Raw genomic sequence first — 19,801 nt, 5'->3', positions numbered from 1 at the left:
CGAGATGTACTCTTGCTCTGGAGTGTGTTACTGAATATGTTAAAGCTGTAATGAAATGCTTCTTCTAATCATGTAGTTATTAAAAAATTTTTTTAAAAAATAATGATTAAAAATATGGAAATATAAAGAGAGAAATGTCATCTAAAATTGCAAACACTTTGGAAATCATCTTTTCCTTCTCTTTACACACATATATGATTTTACCAAAATGGGATTATATTTTAAAGGTAAGTGGAAACAGTACTATATTGAACAGTTCCTGGACAAGACCTGATAGGTCCAGCCTGAACCTGCTGCTTCTTGCATATGTAAACCTGTTGGGGACCTCTGTTATGCAAAGTAGAAGCCGCTTCACGTCCAGACAGCTCATGCAGCTCGGGGTTATGTGCTGGGGCTCCTTTCATAGCAGGGTGCCTTCCTGGCATCTTTCCTGACTCTCCTTTTTTGAAGTGTCCGCCACAAGTGCTATAACATAAACATGGCCTTTGGCTCTGAAAGATACCATGCCTTCCTGTGATTTTTCCTAGCAGACAGCAGCCTGGCAGAAACCCACTTCCATATGTAAATAGAATGCCTCACAAAGCATCTAACAGCCAAAGCTTTTACCACTACCCCCATGGTATAAGTATCCTAGTTTTCTCTTAATAGACAGAGAGCTGGGTCGCAGAGCTGCTGAATCACTGAGAGCAGAGACACTTAATAAAGCTGTAACACAGACTAAGCCAAGTCTTGAGTCTTGTGTCTTACTACCGGCGACCTAGCCTCTCTGGGGGGGGGGGCGCACTCCTCCGTTACCGACTTCCGGACATTCCTAGCTTTCGCCATCCTCGTACTCTTTCCGCATGGTCCAATGGCCAGGGGCCCTCGCTTCCTGAGGAAAGTACACCGGTGAATTAAGGGCTGGATTCGGCTGGACAACGCTCCAGCAGCAGAGGAACTTTCAGCACCGGAGAGGCGGACACAGGACCCGAAGCGGCTGAAGAGCCCGCGGGACACCCGCTGCAGCTCCCAGAGAGGCGGGGCCAGAGCCAGATACGCGCCGCGGCTGGATTCGGCTGGACAACGCTCCAGCAGCAGAGGAACTTTCAGCACCGGAGAGGCGGAGACACAGGACCCGAAGCGGCTGAAAAGTCCTCGGGACACCCGCCGCAGCTCCCAGAGAGGTGCGGCCAGAGCCAGATCTGCGCCGCGACTTGCCAGGTGTGGCGGGGACCTCGAGATACCCGCGCACCCCACGCCTGGGGCCCAGAGCGGGCTGGACAACGCTCCAGCAGCAGAGGAACTTTCAGCACCGGAGAGGCGGAGACACAGGACCCGAAGCGGCTGAAAAGTCCTCGGGACACCCGCCGCAGCTCCCAGAGAGGTGCGGCCAGAGCCAGATCTGCGCCGCGACTTGCCAGGTGTGGCGGGGACCTCGAGATACCCGCGCACCCCACGCCTGGGGCCCAGAGCGACCCCTATATAAACCTAGGCAAATTCCTTAGTCTAGAGCTTTCATTTTCACTAAGCAAAATTTTTATTATATTTATGTGCGTGTGCACGCATGTGTATGGTGTGCTCTCCAGGCATGTGTGTGTGTGGAGGCCTTTGTCTAGGGTGCCTTCGTTTATCACTCACCACTTTATGTTATGAGACAGAGTTTCTCACCCGACGTGGAACTTGACATTCTGGCTAGACTGGCTGAGCCCCAGAAATCCTCCCATCTCTGCCTCCTTCCCCCAAGTCCTGAGGTTACAGACACCTGCCATGTGGCTTTTATGTGAGTGCTGAGGATCGGAATTCAGGTCCTCATGCTTAAACAGCAGAATTTTACCCACTAAGCCATATCCCCAACCCTAAGCAAAATTTATCAAGCACTTAATATATGCAAGCCTTTGTGATAGTCCTCGGGTTCAAGTCTGTTTCTTCATCTCTAAATTGTCAATTAAAATAGAAAAGAGAGGCTAGAGAGGTGGACCAGTGGTCAAGAGTACTTGCTCTTGCAGTGGACCCAGGTTCAGTTCCCAGCACCCAGATAGTGGTTAACAACCATCTGTGACGCCAGTTCCAGAGGATCTGTCGCCCTCTTTTGGCCACTGTGGGCATTGCTTGCATGTGGTGCATATATAAACATAAAAAATTGTTTTAAAAAGAGTAACGGCTTTTAGGGCTATGGTGATTACAGTGTGATTATTCATTTAGTTTTAGGGCCTGGACTATTAAATTACAAAAATTACTGACAGCTTATAGTTATGATTAGTCAAGAACCAGAAATAGGGGTGGAAATATAGCTTAGTCTATGGACTTGCCTAGCAAGCAAAAGGCCCTTGGTGCACTTCCCCAACACCCCCAAACAAAACAAAACAGGAATTTTAAAAGGTCAAAATGGGGCTGGAGAGATGGCTGGACGATTAAGAGCCAGCTTTCTGCCTTTGCAGAGGGCCAGAATTCGGTTCCCAGCTCCCACACGGGGGCCTGTAACTCTAGCTCCAGGGACTAGACTAACCCTTTTTCTGGCCTCTGAGGACACCCAGACACGCGGCATACACATGCACGGCATACACATACATATAAACAAAAAAGTCTTTTTAAAAAACAAAACCATGTTTTTAAAAAGGGTCAAAACAAGAAGACAACGTGCAAACAGCAGTCCTGCACTGTTTGCACTATTTCATTTCTTTTATAGGGTAGCCTTCAGGATCGTGGTCCCCACTTGTTTTTTTGTTTACAAATCATTCCTTCAAAATGTGATCAACTGCGTCTCAAGTACCCAACAGAGGGAAAGGTGCTTCAATCTGCCATGCCCACAGAAGTCTGGAACTACGTCCACAGCTTTCTACTGTAACCAATGAGAAAGCTGCAAAGCTGATGCTTTCCCATCCAGTACATAAACTCTCTGCAGTTCACACCTACAACCATCTGTGATCACAAGGGAGAGAAAGATCTACTCTGCTCTCTGGTGGCGCCCCCGCCCTTCTTAGGACGTCTTTATAGCTTTATTATCTGACACAGGTAATTTAAACGGACTTGGTAGAAGAGTTCGAAGGTAGTTCACAGGCAGTCGACCTTCCCGACCCGCCTTAGGCAGATGCTGCACTTCCCTCATTTGACCTGGGGAATCCCTGCACCAGGAGGCGAGGGCCCTGGGAGGCTTTGCCGTCCCTGAGCCCGGAACAGCATCGAGCTAAGAAACTTATGGAATCAGCGAATGGACGGAGTTGATCTTTCCAAATCTACCTGCTTGTGACAGAATCCTCAAGGACTGTCCTACCAGGGCCCCTGCCATACAGATCCTGGAACAAGCAGGCCAGATCAACAGTCTCCCAGCCGCAGGTCCAGCGTGGGGTCCCCCCACCCCAACCTCCTGTGCGCCTTCCAGTGGGGATGGTCGTGGGCGGCGCGCAGGCAGGGTTCAGGAATACCTGGGCATGATGGCTGGGCGGCCCCCGACTTCCTGCGCTCCGCGCGGGACCTTACCCGGAGTCCCCGGGCTTCAAGCCTCTGTCGAGCCAGGGAATGCGGGCTCCTTGGTTGTCATGGCAGCGACGTCGTGGCCACAGTTGCGTGAAGAGGGGCATTATGGGAAATGTAGTTTTTGACCTTGTTTAAGGCTCAGTTTCAGCATCAATCCTGTAGGGTGCAGGAGAATGAGGTTACAATCGTTACAGTTCTGGGATTCAAAAGCAACTGCTTCTGGGCTTGAAGTGTTTATTATTTTTCACCTGAGCACCAAGTGTATGTTAGGAGGTCTCTGCTCACATCTTTTTTCTCCTGCAATTGTCATGATTTGGGAATAGAAGATGAAACTATCTGTTGAACTGCTATCTAATAACTTACTAGAAGAAAACCATATTTCAGTCGTTAAAATGAAAATAAGGCATGCGGTCTTAAATGTTTTCAAGATTTCTGAGCTTTTGGCTTTATTATGCTTTATGTGGTAGCACATGATTAATGTCAATGAAGCGTGTACCTTTCCTACATATACTTTATGAAGGAAGGTAGGTTAGATTTGTTTGAACTTTGTGGTATCTTTATAGCTATCCAGGAATCGTCACAAAAATTACCAGCATTAGATTATTTCTATATACAAGGCCCTTTGCTAAGCAGAGTAAGGAATGGTGAGAGCTCAGCCTTTGAAACATGTGCACAGCTGACTATAATCATAACCCAAGGTAACCAAGCTATGTGGAAGAGATACAAAAGTGACCTTGCCTAAAGGAGTTGGAAAAACATTCATGACAAGGGTAGTGATCTGTTCTGAGAGCGGAATAGACCCAGGTTCTATTGCCCAAGATCTCTGAATATTTGAAGAGTCTCTCCAAACCTCTCCCTTTTGCTTTAATTTCTGTGGTGTCATGTCCAAGAGCACGGAATTTGAAGTAAGATGAACCTAGATTCAATTTCTGATTGACAGAATGGAACCTAAGGCTGCCTTCAAGCTAGGCAAGTGTTCTACTTTATGAATCAAACTCTCAGCTTCCTTGGCAGACTTAATAAAGAAACACAAGGATCATATTCCTAGAAATGAAGCAAATGGTTGGTAAAAGAAATGGGCATTCCCTTCAGATAAATTCTCTGGGAACAAAATCTCCTCAACATCTTGGTGCATTTTGGAGATAGACTGTGACTGCACCTTAGAAAGGGCTAAAATGAGATTGGTGTTCAAGGCAGTTAGGGTAGTTTCAAGGAAGGTTGACATTTTACTCATTGAATTGGCAGCTATAGTCTGGTGCAAGCCAGTCTATAGGTTTATGTTGTGGAAAAGACTGTAATGGATTGTAATGACTTGGGTTCTGGGGTTTTAGAATTCCTGTGTGCTGTTTAGAAAGTCTCATAAGTATTGTTAACAATGACAGCTAATATCTTTTTTTGAGAATTTTACCAAGTAGTAGTGCTTGCCAGGCACAGCACCACTAGGTCTTTAAGAATGAGTTTATTATTATTTTATTATTATTATTATTATTATTATTATTATTATTATGATAGCTGGGATAGACAGTTGAGGGAGGGAGTCTGACAAATAGGAAGATAAAAGCAATCTAGCTAGGTCCTGATCATCAGCATTGACTCAAGGTGGATTCAGGTGATTCAAGGTGGATTGGGTAGGAGAGTTCTCTTCTCTCCCTTATTCATCCTGAGTTCATACTTGGACAAAGATGAAAACTGTCCCTAATTGTATAATAAAGACTCAATTTCCCCTGCTGATTACTTCAAGGAGACACAAGGATTTCAAAGCTAGTGGTGGAGGATGAAACCATTTTATGCTGCTTACTGTATGGAATAAGAAAAACTGCAGAAAGTTAAGGCGTGCTCAGGAAGCATTCGGGGAGCTGTGACAGTTTGGGAGAACAGAAAGTGTCTGATGGAGTTGAGATGGAAGAGCAAGCCGGGCAGGTAGACTGGGCTGCATGAAGGATCTTGTAGTCTGGGTTTGGCTGTACCATTTATGAGAAGTCACATAGGAATTCAAAGTACAAGTATGCCTTGACTGGTTCTGAGTTTCAGTGAAATTTTTTGCAGCTGTGTGAAGGAGGGTTTTTGGAACCTAGAAGATCATATGGGGACTATTTACAGCCAGGAAAGTGACAGAGATTTTCTATCTCCCCTTTGTTTTTAATGTTACACAAGCTTCTTGAAGGAAAAAAATTGTATACAGAAAACAATATGAGAGTAGGGGATATGGCTCAGGAGTAGAGTGCTTGCCTAGCATGTGAAAAGTCTGTCTTCCAGCCAGGTATGGTGGCACACACCTTTAGTCCCAGCACTCGGGAGGCAGAAGCAAGCAGATTTCTGTGAGTTCGAGGCCAGCTGGGCTACAGGGAGACCCTGTCTCCAAAAGACCAAAAAAAGAAAAGTCCTGTGTTCCATCCACAGCACTTAACAAAGACAGATAGGGAGAGAGAAAAAGACTACGTTGAAATAAGTTTACCAAAAATTGATGAGCATTAAATATTCTGATATACTTCATCCATTTGTTTTTTTCTTGGAGGTAAGATTATACTGTAGTTAGTATCTTGATTATTTTGTCTTTTTTTTTTTTATCGGAGCTGAGGACTGAACACAGGGCCTTGCGCTTGCTAGGCAAGCACTCCACCACTGAGCTAAATCCCCAACCCCAGTATCTTGATTATTAAATATGTATTTCTGTATATCAATTATAAATGGCTCATAAACAAAACTTTAATGGCTACACATTATTCTAATGTAGATTTTTCATCATTTATTTAGGCATTCATCCAATGCTGATTAAGTGTGAGTTGGCTCAGCATAAATACTAAACATAAATTGGGTTAATCAGAGTACTTTCCTGGGAGTTTTCAAATTAAGATTTGAAAAAGAAAGTCGTTCTCCTTTGGAGAAAATTACTGTATGTTCTGCTAGGCATAAAGAACACAAAGCAGACACACTGACATGAAAAGAAAGTCCTGCCACATCTATAGTTTGGTTGTCCCCAAGGCTCCTCTGTGTCTGAGTTTTTATGACCATTTGATTATATGAGGCCTCTTAGCATCCTTGTAATGAAAACGATAATGAGTTTTCTCATTGTTTTCTAAGTTCAAATTAAATTTTAGAATTTACCTCAAGGAGTCTGTCTAATATAGTTACTAGACTCTAGAGTTAGATCTTAAGAAAACCAAGAAAAGTCAACTTTTCTTTCTTGCGTAGCAGATCAATGGATGATCCCATTAACCAGCTGTTGGAGGCACAGCAGAAGAAAACCAAGTTTAGAGTTTGAGAGAGCATCCAGTATATGACTGGATCATGAGAACCCATTGGACTGGGCAGTTAGGAGGTCAGTGGCTACCTTAAATAACTTTCCATAGAGTAGGAGGTATGACATAATGTTGATGGGGTGGTGAAAATCTCATAGCTGACATCATTCAAAAGCTAATAAGAGCCCTCCCCAATCTTCCTAAGGTTACTATCTATAAGCTTTTCTTTCGTGAAAGGCAACCCTTAGTTTGATCATTGTAATTAATACTGATTGTCAACTTGACAAGATCTAATATTAGCCATGAGAGAAGCCTCTGGGCACACCAGTGAGGGAATGTCTAGATTATATTGAACTCTGGGCATGCCTGTGGGGGATTTTCTTAATTCGGTTAATCAAAATGAGAAGACCACCCCTGTGATGGTGACACCTTCCTGTGGTGGCCCAGATAAAAGCCTTTGCTTCTTGCCCACTTTCCTTTGCCTCTGCTGGTAATTGCATCTACCCTACTGCTGCCTCTGCCACTGCTCCTGCAGCTGCTGCTCCTGCCAGCCTTCACTGACATCAGAACCCAGCCTCTTCCACCTTCCAATGGACTGAAGACCAGTGGCTTTCCAGGAATCCTCCAGGCCTTCAGCCAGATTGGGATTGCTGAAACCGTCAGCCTTGTGAACTGAGCAGATACTAGGTTCTTAGCTCGTGTGAAGACGTTGGACTAGCCTATCATGGGAATAAATCTAATATATCCCCTTTTAACATAATATATTTATTCTTTCAGTTCTATTTCTCTAGAGAACCATAACTAATACAATAGTGTTTTCTAGAAATTTGAATTAAGAACATCCTCTGTTCTTCCAACATTCCAAAGAACTCTTCTTGGGGATTCACTAGAGCCACATAGTGAGAGGGAATTAGCTTTCCCTTGCCACGAAGTTGCAGTCATCCAGCATCTTCAAAAAGAGATCTCAGACACACAGGCACCCCTCACTCAATTTATTAGAAGACCATACTAACGGGGTTCAGGAAGGAGAACTCTGAATTCAAGGACTGTGGTGAACATTTATTTCTTTTGGAATTACTTGCCAATAGATGGCCCCTAGTGAAGTTTTTGTTCTTTGCTTATTACCGGGATGCAAAACAATTAGAAAGTATACAATGAAGATTTTCCGCAATACATGGTGGCATTCATCTGTAATTCCAGCAATCAGAGGCTGATGCAGGAGGATCTGGGGTTTCAAGCCAGCCAAAGTTACATAGCAAGACACTGTCTGAAAAAAGAAAAAATAAATAAAAGCTTTCATTGATGTTGGTTACACTGTTGCTTGCTGTCACTATATCCACTCTAGGTGAATACATTCAGCAAATATGTCACGGTTTAGAGCAATGGCATCTCCTCTCCTCAGCCAACCTCCTGTGCCAGGCCATCAGCTCTTGGTTTGGATGGATTCTCTCACTGAAATGGCGTAGAGCTGCCTGCATCTTGGTACTTATGGTGCTTCAAATGAGAGTGTCCCCCATGGGCTCCAAGTAGTTGGACATTTTGTTCCCCATTGGTGGTGTTTTGGGAGGTTTTAGAAGATACAGCCTTGCTACAGGAAGCATGCCATTGGAGGAAGCTTTGAGAGTTCTTAAGCCTTGCCAGATTTCCAGTCCCTTTCTGCTTCCTGTGCCCGCTTGAAGATGTGATTGCTCACTCGGCTTTCTGCTCTATCTCTGCCGCCATGCCTCCCCTTCCATTATGGACTCTTACCCCTCTGAAACTGTAAGCCAAATAAACTCTTCCTTCTATAAATTGCCTTGGTCATGTTGTTTTATCACAGCAACAGAAAAGTAACTAATACAGTACCAATGAAAAATGCACAAATTTCATGTCACCCTGCATATCTATGTATAGACATACCTTAGTTTGAAGTTTAAAGGGGAAAAATTTCCCCTTATAGTTGTAAAATTCATTTCATCTTTTAGGGAAAACAGAATTGAGGTAAATGCGAGGAAATGTGACCTTCTGCACCAACCAGTGGCAGACAAGTCTCCCCATTTACCCATCCTGTGCTCAGTGTCCTCCCTGTTCCCACAGGAGCCATGTCCCCACACAGATCGACCCGGGGTCAGTCAGCTGGGATAAGGGCTATTTTCCATGGCACCCAGGAGGCAGCGCATAGGAGAAACTGGCATACCAGGAACACAGAAGGCCTTTACTGGAACAATAATCATGGTGGTTAGTTCTTCAGGGTTATACATCAATTAGGAGTTAGAAGTGAATCGTTCTAGGAACCTGGTCACCATATATTTTTCCCCATGGAAAACATTTCCAAAAAATCAGCTAAGAAATACATTTTTGGACAAAGTCTCTTTTTAAGTTATGGTTAACTTCTCTTGTAAATTGAGTTAAATTAATTTCCAGGCAACAGCAGTATTTGACTTTAAGAACACACACACACACACATACACAGACACACAGACACACACACACTCTACAACATTTAAAATGAATTTTTATATCATAATCCATTAAACTCACTTAAATGAAGTAAGTATCTTTAAAGAGTTTATTATGAAATCATAGAAAAAATCATGGAAAAAATCATGAAAATCATGGAAAAGCCAAATTTCTATTTATCCATTTACATAGTATATAGGTATCAATCATTATGCACACATATTAAAATTACAATTTGTCTAAACAACTTCCCTTCCTGTGAATAAAACAAAAGCACACTGAAGACACAGCATGAATGCATGAGGAGGAGGTAACTACCACCTTCACTATGGCACACCTCAGCTTTGACAATGAAAACATTAGGCATCTCAAAGATTATTCAAAAGATAATGTTCAAAGTGGGTCTTGTAAATCATTTATTATGATTGAAAGGGAAGAAAAGGATAAGAGACAGTATTACAATTAAACATGAAACATTATTCTCTTGTAACCAGTCATAATAACATACTTGGAATTTTTTTTAATGGCTATATAAGTAATTTTCCAGAAAATAAAATTTTCACATCACCAGTTACAGAAAATTGACTTCTTTCTATCAAAATATTTTATCTCTGCTCTATCAAAAATAAGTGCCAAGGCTAAGGTACTGTAGTTTAAATTAAACCTTCACTACTTACTTTTCAACCTGAAGATTTGGGAAGATGGACTGTTTACCAGTCAGAGAATGAACTATTATTTGAGAATAAAGTTCTCACACATAAGTAAGAGCTCTGCCAAACCTCTGGCTCACCAACTAAGTGGTTTTCTGAAACTCAGAAATGACTTTATCCCAGCCCAAAACACTCCTGAAAGCTATCCCAAATTAATAATTAATTTATTCTAAAAAATGAATTTGTTTGCTCAGTGAGTAATTGTAGTTCAAAAGACTGAAGGGTCAATAGTCAATGACATCCATTTCTCTGGGGTTTAAAAATATTTTTGTCTTTAAAAAGTAAGTGAAATATTACTTGAGCAAAATACTTCTTGACTTTGCTCCTTCTAAGGGTGGGACCTTTATAAAAGGCTTACTGTGAGAACAGTACATTGCCACAGGCAGAAAGCAACGAAGCAAAAAATACAAAGGCTTGCCAATAAATTAATTTGGCAGTTTTTCTCAAATTGGTTTAAAAACTATGGCACACAAAGTGATAAATATATGTCCAAAAATAAATACACATATTCTACACATAAATAAAATTAGGTTGACTTATGATTATTACTATTACAGTTAAACATTTTTATAATATAATTTTCATGTCTTATCACAGTTTCATTTTTATCATGAATACTAATTACATTGTTTTGACACATACTAGGAGGCACTGACCACTTATGTAACTGTTATGATTTTAATATGAAATGGTCTCTATAGGCTCATGTGTTGACTACTTGGTTCCCAGATAGGTAGTGCTACTTTGAGAGATGATGGAAATTTGGGGGAGTTGGGGCCTATCTGGAGGAGTCAACTGGAGACCTGCTGTTGAAGTTTTGTGTCCCTCCTTTCTCTCTGTTTCCTGTCTACCATGAGATGAAGAAATGTCTTGCATCGTGCGCCACCGTGATGTTCTGCCCAAGTGCCCAGGGGCAGGCAACCATGGACTGAGCCCTCAGAAACAGCAAAATAGATCCTGTCTCCCTTACATTGTTTCTGTCAAGTATTTTGCCACAGTAACAAGAAAACTAACATAGCAACCTAGTAAAAGCAATACAAGATTTTTTCAACTAAAAATTTACTTCATTTGGCATAAATATTTTTTATTAAAATAGTTTTTTAAAATTTAAACTGTAATTAGAAAAAGACATTGTATGAGGGACAGCTTTAAGGATCATCTTTGTTTCCAAAGACACTATTATTTTTAACAAAGCAAGGTCAAATTGACTTAGCCTTAAATGTAGTGAAATGTGGGGCAATATTCCGGTGAATTTATGTTATGCTGACAGCTAGGAATGCCACGAATTGCAACCTCATTTAAAACTCTACACTCCAGTGATCTGTAAGACGTCAGGGTGTAGACTTTCTATCACTGCAGAGGAGGTTCTCTCCTGTTTTCATAGACTCGGAAAATGTATTGCACTTGCTCTAAGGATGTGCCCCCTGCATATGTCCCCCAGTCTCACACTGTACCCTACTCCTTTTCACATACCATTTTATTAGCTAAAGGTACATTTAATTACAATACTTACACTTTTATTTTTGGCAGTGATCTTTTCCAAATAATCAGCTGGTTTACCAAATAAGGGTTTGGAATCTCCCTTTCCATAGATTGCCAGAATATTTAAAAGAATGAGGAGTATTGTTGCATGATGTCTAATGATCATGAAGGGAGAAAGGAGATGCAAAAAAGATGCCAAATTCTAACCTATTTTATCTAAGACAAAATGAGCATGTTTGGTATTTTTTTATGTTTTATTGTTATTTGAATGTTTAAGAGTCAGATAAGAGAGTAACTCCATTATTGCTAAAGTCTGGAGTGCCGGTTGTGTGCGGTGTGTAATGTCATACTGGCAGGGTACAAACACACTGGTTTGCAGAGAATGCAGTCACTGGTGTGGAGGACAAAGAGTGGAATGTTCAAAGTCTGGAAACTTCAGAGTAAGGTGGGGCCTTTGGTAGGTCTGCTGCTTGACAGGAGGGGCTGGCTTCCCATCACCCTGGCCTCGGATCCCTGGGTCCTGGCTGACAGCAGTGCTGGGGCAGAGAGGTGGTGAAACGCTGTCTTCTGTTGATAGACGTTATTGATGTAACTGGCAATCAGAAGAGTGATTTCAAGAATCTAAAAGGAGAAAAACTGAATTGTCATGCTCCTGAGGAGTTCCCTCTAGTTCCAAGAGAGTAAGGAGCTGACCCTAGTAAGGGGTGATTCAGCTGCATGTGCCCAGCCAATGCCCCCCAAAACACACACACATACAGGGTCTCTCCATAGCCCTAGCTCACCTGTAACTTTAGGAAGTGGACCTTGATCTCACAGAGATTGGCCTGCCTCTGCTTCCTGAGTACTGGAATTAAAGATGTGGACCACCACACCCAGCTGAAAAATAACAATTTTTTATGTCTATGAATGTTTTGCCTGCATGTATGTAAGTACACACGTGTTGTGCAATGCCCACGAGGGCCAGAAGAGAATGTCGGATCCCCTGGAGTTGGAGTTATAGACAGCTGACAGCTGCCCGTTTGGGTTCTGGGCACTGAACCCAGGTCCTCTGCAAGAGCAGTCAGGGCTCTTAACCGCTGAGCCATCTCCCCAGCCTGAAAAATAACTGCTTTTAAAACCAACAAATAAAAGCAGGGCTGGCAAGATGGCTCAACAGGTAATGTGCTTGCCACCAGGCCTAACATCCTAAGGTGGATGCCCGTGGAAGGAAAAAACCAACTCCTGAAAATTGTTCTTTGACCTCCACATCTGTGCTGTAGCATGCACACAGACACACACATCACATTAAAAATTTTAGGAAAGGTAATTTTTTATCCTTTTTACTAAAATTAGAATTTTGTTCTAGTATCGGGGCTTGAGCCATGCCAGAGCCCGACTCATTCCAGACAAGGACTGTACTATGGAGCTTCAACCTCACTCCAGACTTTCCTGTTAGAATGTAGTCTTTTTAAAAGTTACTTACTTGCTGGGTGTGGTAAATCCCAGCACTTGGGAGGCAGAGGCAGGTGGATCTCTGTGAGTTCAAGACCATCCTAGTCTACATAGTGAGTTCCAGGACAGCTGGGGCTTACAAGGGAGACCCTACTTCAAAAAGACCAAAAAAAAAAAAAAGTTACTTACTTATAGAGACATTAAAACTATACAATTTGCTTATTAAATACAGTAAAGGAACAAGTATGTTTTAATTATAAAACTCTGTTCTTCAATGAGTTGCGTAAAGCAAATAACACCAAGTAAGAAAGATCGTGCAAAGTTCTATACCATAATTGACTCTACCCATATGCTTTGAAGACAAAATCTCTCAGTAATCCAGGCTGCCCCACTCTACTCCTTCTGCCTCATCCTCCTGAAAGCTGGAGAGTGACAATTGCTTTTGAGCCTTTCTATACCAGGCATTGGCTAAGGGCTTAATAAACTTCATTTAATTCTTAAGGTTAAAAAAAAAAAACTTAAACAGGTAGTATAATATCATTTCAGAAAAAAAAATACCTTTGGTAAAGTAAGCCAAAATTTGAACTCATGGTTAAGTAACATCTATCTCCCCATTTGGAACAGTCTTTATGCAAGAAATGTCTCCCATGAAAAAACTAGTTGAAAATTTGCCAGAAAGGGCTCCACTCACCTTGGGTTTTGCCATGGCAAAAAGTAATTTCTCTGTTGGTTTGTCTTTTGAATGTGTATTAATGACCACCATAAAATCATCTTGATAGCCTCCAAAGGTCATCAGACTTTTGTATACATAGCTGATTATCAACCTCTTCAAAGAAAGAGAAAAGAAATTGTTATGTGCTATTTACACTCAAAGATGAGAAAATTCTGATGAAAAATTAGGCAAAATGCAAAAATACTTCCTAAAATCAAACCTGTTGTGAACTAATGTAGATAGAAGTGATCTATCTTTACAATTAAATATATGTGTTCACCTTGAAAAAATCATTGCAGATAAACTAGAAGCTATAAGAAAATAAACAGCTATAGTCCAGCATCATTGCTAATATATTTTATATGTTCTTTTAGATCTCTATATATATTAGGTTGAGCCATATAAAAGTGATTATTTTTATGACCGAAATGGTCAGATGCTATATTGGTGAGTCATATGGTTCAGCCTGGTAGGTAGATTTTGATATATAAAAACAGAATACTACATACTGCTTAGTATTTTGCTTTTAAAATTTAACATACTCTGGGGTCTGAAGAGATGGCTCAGTGGTTAAGAAAACTTGCTGCTCTTGCAGAGGACCCAGGTTTGGTTCTCAGAACCTATATGGAGGCTCATAACCATCTGTAACTACAGTTCCGGGGTTCCAACACCCTCCTCTGGCCTCCTCAGGCACTGCATGCACATGGTACACATACATGTAGACAAAACACTCATACACATAAAAATAAATACATCTTTAAAAATTTTGATACACTCTGAGTATCTTCTTGTGACAGCAAATACATGTGTGGAACATAATTTTAAAAGACTTTTTAGACAATCCTTTATTTAACAGCTTTCTCATTGCAGAATATCTAAATCATTTTTATTACATCTTAAGTAGTGTTTGTATACTTTATAATGCACATGCCTAATTATTTCTTTGGTTATAAAGCTGGACAACAAGAACTGTTCTAGAAGTGAAGACAATTTTGGGGAATTTCCCCTAGTTTTCCACCACAGAGGCTATACCCATTTATACTCTAAGTACTATAAATTTTGCTGACCATGGATATAATCATTCTTTAAAATTTCTGCACCTGATCACTGAAAAGTAGAAAAACAGTTTTAAATTATTTTCACTTAATTATTATTTACCAAATCCTTCTATTTTTTTATTCTCTGTGTTGTTTGAAAGATAGTTTGGTATCCAAAAATTTTTCAATGGACATGTTCATAATTTTCCTTTTTCTTTTTCTCCCTTCCTCTGTTCTTGATCCCTCCCTTCTCTCCTTCCTTCCTTCCTTCCTTCCTTCCTTCCTTCCTTCCTTCCTCCCTCCCTTCCTTCCCCCTTCTCCCTCCCTTCCTTCTTTCCTTTCTCTCTTCCCTCCCTTCTTTCCTCCCTCCCTTCCTTCCTTTTTCCTTCCCTCTCTCTCCTCCCTCTTGCCCTTCCTTCTTTCCTCTCCCTCTCTCTCTCCCCCCTCCCTCTCTTACTGCCTCCCTCCCTCCCTTCCCCAGAACTCATGCTTAACACATTCTCTGCCACTGAGCTATACCCTCAGTCCTATAAAAATTTTTCTTTTTGTTTTATAGCATATATATGTAAAGACATCTTTTTGTTATCTGTGAAACAGAAAATCTATTTCTAAAACAATTTTTGAAATGTATTTTATTTTTTTAATATTTTATTTATTATTTTTATTTTTATGTGTACGAGTGTATTGCCTGCATGTATGTGAGTGCACCCGTGTTGTTCAATGCCACGGAGGTCAGAAGAGGGCATTGGATTCCCCTGGAACTGGAGTTAAGGATAGTTTGTAGCAGTCATGTGGGTGCTGGGACTTGAAACTGGGTCCTCTGCAAGAGCAGTCAGTATTATTTTTATTTTATGTGTATGTGTGTATTGCCTACATGTATGTAAGTGCACCTGGGTTGTGCGATGCCCACTGAGGTCAGAAGAGGACTTCAGATCCCCTGAAACTGGAGGTATGGACAGATGTTAGCTGCCATGTGGATGCTGGGAACTGAACCCAGGTCTTGTGCAAGAGCAGCCAATGTTCTTAACTGCTGAGCCATCTCTCCAGTCCCTGAAAAGTATTTTTAAAGCAAAATCCTAAAAGGACCCTGCACAGCAAAGATCAGGCTGCTCAGCAGCAAATGCCTTAGGAGCTACAGCCCACTACAGTCTACATCCTGCCCTGCACATGTCCTTCAGGGATCCGGGAATGAGTTAACTAAGCAATTCAGTATTGATGCACAGTTGTTTGATGATTTTAGGTTGCTGGCTTCATAATATCTTTAAGTTATTTGCTCAAGAACTAAAAATATTCAGAAAATGAAGTCTTTCAAAAATGTTTAAGTAATTATAAAGGGAAACAGCAACTAAAACACTGAAAGATAGTTTGGTATCCAAAAATTTTTCAGTGATTTCTATTTGGACAGGTAAGGAGAGTCTACTATATCTCTAAAGTTAGCAATTACTACCCATCAAATTTAAAAAAATAATTAAAAATTAGGGATGAGGTGTAGCTCAGTGGTAGAACACTTGCCTAATGTGTGAGGACCTAAATCTAATTCTCAGTGTAAAAACAAAATGGCCATATAGCCCAGTATGTGAAATATGATAGAAAATGGTAACTTCAGGGGTTGGAGAGATAGCTCAGCTAATGACAGCACATGCTGCTCTTCCAGAGTACCTGGATTTGGTTCCCAGCACTCACATGGAGGCTAATAACTGTCTGTAACTTCATTTCCAGGGTATCTAAAGCCCTCTTCTGTGGGCACTGCACACAAGTGGTGCACATAGATACACCCAGGCAAAGCACATCTATAAATAAAATAAAAATAACTAAAATATTTTAAAAAGAAAGAAAATGGTAACCTCATGCAAATTTATGAGGCATTCTATATTTTTCAGAAACTTCATATAAGTTAATGAACACATAAAAAGAATGGTTTGACATCATTTTTTTCTGGTTTTTTTTTTTTCTTATTTTGAGACCAGGTCTTGTTGTGTGGTCCAGACTGGCTTTGAACTTGCAATCTTCCTGTCTTAGTCTCCTGAATGCTGGGACTACCAGCATGAGCCACCATGCCCAGCTTGAGTTCGTTTTTAATTATGCACTCTAAGTTTTAGTATATGAGTAAGTTTAATATATGCGAACTTGTGACATTATGGAAAACTATATAAATTATGCTGTAGAAGCTTATGTGGAACAGAATTTAATCTAAAAAGTAAAGTTTCTACTTTTTTAATATCTTAAATATTTGTATTTCTATACAGAAAAAAAAAACTGGGAGCTGGTGAGCTGGCTCAGTGGGTAAAGGCTCTTACAGTCAAGCTTAACAACTTGAATTTGATCCCTGGGACCCACACAGTGGAAGAAGAGAACCAATTCTCAAAAATTGTCCTCTGACATCCATTCAAGTGCTGTGGTGCACACACACACACACACACACATACACACACACACACCAAAAAATAAATTAATAAATGTAAAAAAACCTGTCTCATTCCTTAAAACAATTTTTATTTCAATCACAGAACCATGATTGCAACTTAATCCCAAGATCTTAATATTCTCAAACCCAACAATCGGTCTTACTATGTTTTGGAAATATTAGATTGTAATCATAGTTGTATTTATAGAACAACATTGTTAGACAGTATTAGGAAGAATGTTTTCTGAGCTTTGAGAAAAATCAGAACATAGTATCACTACCTTATTATTTTATACTGAGCAATGGAAATAGAGGACTCAATTAAAAACACGAGTTTAATCTTACCATGGAGGTGTACTCTAAGATGCTTAATCCATTTTCATGGATAGCCAGCCACATGAAAGTGTTGCCAAGTGATGATGAGGAAACAGGCTACAAAGAAGTGAAAAGATACCGTATTTCAGTGCCAAGAAAATTACCTCACTATTTTTCAGTCCAAATGCAAGTACCATTTCCCATTACACCACACCAACAAAAGCACATTAAAAAATCTCTCTTGGAGGAGCTGGAGAAATGGCTCGGCAGTTAAGAGCACTGGCTGCTCTTGCAGGGGACCCAGATTCAGTTCCCAGAACCCACATGGTGGCTAACAGTTGTCCATAATTCCATTTAATAGGAATTAAATGCTCTATTCTGGCCTCCATGGGCATTGCACACACATGGTGCACTTAATTCATGCAGGCAAAACACTCATACACATAAAATATAAATAAAAAATATTTTAAAGAAATAAATAAAAACCTTTTTTGGAGAGGTGGCAGTGTGGAATGCTTGAAAGAACAGAGGCTTTGCTGTTAGGAGACCTGACTTGTAGACTTAAGTCTCTATTTAGTAATGAGTGCATCTGAACAAGCTATTTAATCCCCCCGAGGTTCAATTTCCTCATCTTTCATGTAGGAACTCTAAGTTTTATATCCTTAAAATTTTTTAAAATTTACTTTTATGTGTATGACTGTTTTATCTGCATGTATGTGAGTGCACACATATGTGCAATGCCCACGGAGCCCTGAAGAGGGTGTCAGGTCCCCTGGAACTGGAGTTACAAATAGCTGTTAGCTACCACGTGGGTGCTGTAACTGAAACCAGGTTTTCTGCAAGGGCAGTCAGTGCTCTAACTGCTGAGCCATCTCCCCAGCCCCTAAGTTTTACATCTGATTTTTATTTCATGAGCTTAATAGTTGATAAAACTTTTAGGGTTTCTGTGATGACCAAAATCCTAAAGAAACAAAATCTTCCAACATGCATTCTAAGGTGTGTCACACTTGGGAGTGTAAAGCAGCATGATGAGGGTGCATTTTAATGTGTATAGTGTATTGCAATGTTGTGCAGTGTCCACAGAGGTCAGAAGAGGTGTCGAATCCCCCAGAACTGGAGTTATGGATGGCTGTTAGCTGCCATGTGGGTGCTGGAACCGAACCCAAGTCCTCTGCAAGAACAGCTATTTGCTCTTAACCACTCAGCTATCTCTCCAGCCCCTAAATCTGATATTTAATGTCTAATAAATACAGAATAAAAAGAAAACATAAAATTATGTAACAGGAATGAGAAGTACTGAAATTCCTGCTGATTTTTATAATCAAAACAATTTTATTAACAAAAGGAATCCTGCCACTAAACCCAATAGAAAAGCAGAAATGTTTTTGAGCATTTTTATAGTGATTGTTTTCTTCTGCTAACAACTGAAATTCTAACAAAAATATACTTGCTTCTCTTAAGAGGTTTATATATATTACAAAAAAATGTCAAGACTATAGATAAGGACTGGGATGCATCCTGCACCATATTTGTGCATAATAAATCTGAAGTATAGGGTTACTACTGTAGTTCCTGAGGGCTGGTTTTCAAACAACAGGCAGTATTAAAAGGGTATCATTTGGGCTGGGGATGTGGTTCCATGGTGGAATGCTTACCTAGCTTGCAAGAGGCCCTGGGTTCAATCCCTGGCACCACAAACAAAAGGCTGAAGGTAGATTTTATAGAAGGATTGTGAGTTCCAGGCCAGTCTGAACTGCATAGTGAGACTCTGTCTCAAAAAAACAGGAAAGAAGAGGAAACAAAACAAACACCACTTGATTGACAGATGAATGAATAAACAAAGTGTGGTACATGGGTGTGGGTTTGTGATCGAATATTATTCAGTCTTAAGAAGGAAGAAAAATTTGACGCTTGCTGCATCATACATGAATCTTGAATAACCTAAGTAAAGGAAGCAAAAATGTGAGTCTTCATATATGTGGTTCTTAGGGTAGACAGGTTCAAAGAAACAAAAGAGTGATCTCCAGGGAAATGGAGGGGGTGGAGTGGTATTTAATAGCTCTAGAGTTTCAGGTTGGCAAGATTAAAAAAAGTTCTGGAGATGAACAGTTGTATTGCAATGTGAATGAATGCACTTAAGACCAGAGAAATGCTGCCCTAAAAACAATGTAATGGCCGGGTGTGGTGGCAGACACCTTTAATCCTAGCACTCCAAGGCAGAGGCAGATGGATCTGTGAAATGGAGGCCAACCTGGTCTACATAGCCAGTTCCAGGCCAGTTGGGGCTACACATAGACCCTATCTCAAAAAGGCAAACAAATGACTCCAGTATAATGGCAAATTTTATGTCCCATGTATTTTTCCAAAAATACCAACACGGGGACAATAAAGCAAAAAGGGAAGTGCCTTTCTGTTATAAAGACAGACAAATGCTGGTCCTGTAATATCAAACATAGCATCATTAGCTAATGATAACACAGAACAAATTACCAGAGGATAGGAGGGTATTTAACAGCACTTCCAATGCTGAAGTTGGAATTAAAATTCATTGCAAAATAATCCATATTCCAAAACTATTT

At 40.6% G+C, this 19,801-nt stretch overlaps 2 protein-coding genes across 2 annotated transcripts in view; both read right to left on the bottom strand.

The window, feature by feature from the left end:
* The window catches only part of Dync2li1 (dynein cytoplasmic 2 light intermediate chain 1), a gene marked incomplete at its 3' end in the record, with an annotated part of 43,896 nt that extends 40,369 nt beyond the window's left edge, over positions 1-3,527 (bottom strand). Inside the window, 1 exon segment of the mRNA XM_008835876.2 lies at positions 3,402-3,527. Within this exon segment, the coding sequence (XP_008834098.1) occupies positions 3,402-3,409 (8 nt within the window).
* Positions 3,528-10,293: 6,766 nt separating this feature from the next.
* Plekhh2 (pleckstrin homology, MyTH4 and FERM domain containing H2) overlaps positions 10,294-19,801 on the bottom strand; it is a 142,506-nt gene continuing 132,998 nt past the window's right edge. Inside the window, exons 28-30 of the mRNA XM_029564836.1 lie at positions 17,253-17,339; positions 13,446-13,580; positions 10,294-11,944 (exon numbers count right to left, since the gene is read on the bottom strand). Coding sequence (XP_029420696.1) covers positions 11,759-11,944; positions 13,446-13,580; positions 17,253-17,339 — 408 coding nt within the window. The 3' untranslated portion in view covers positions 10,294-11,758. The remainder of the gene's footprint in view (positions 11,945-13,445; positions 13,581-17,252; positions 17,340-19,801) is intronic.

The sequence above is a fragment of the Nannospalax galili genome, unplaced genomic scaffold (genome assembly GCF_000622305.1).
Source record: "Nannospalax galili isolate Female #2095 unplaced genomic scaffold, S.galili_v1.0 scaffold257, whole genome shotgun sequence".
Classification (NCBI taxonomy): domain Eukaryota; kingdom Metazoa; phylum Chordata; class Mammalia; order Rodentia; family Spalacidae; genus Nannospalax; species Nannospalax galili.
This window is presented reverse-complemented; position numbering and strand designations above follow the sequence as displayed.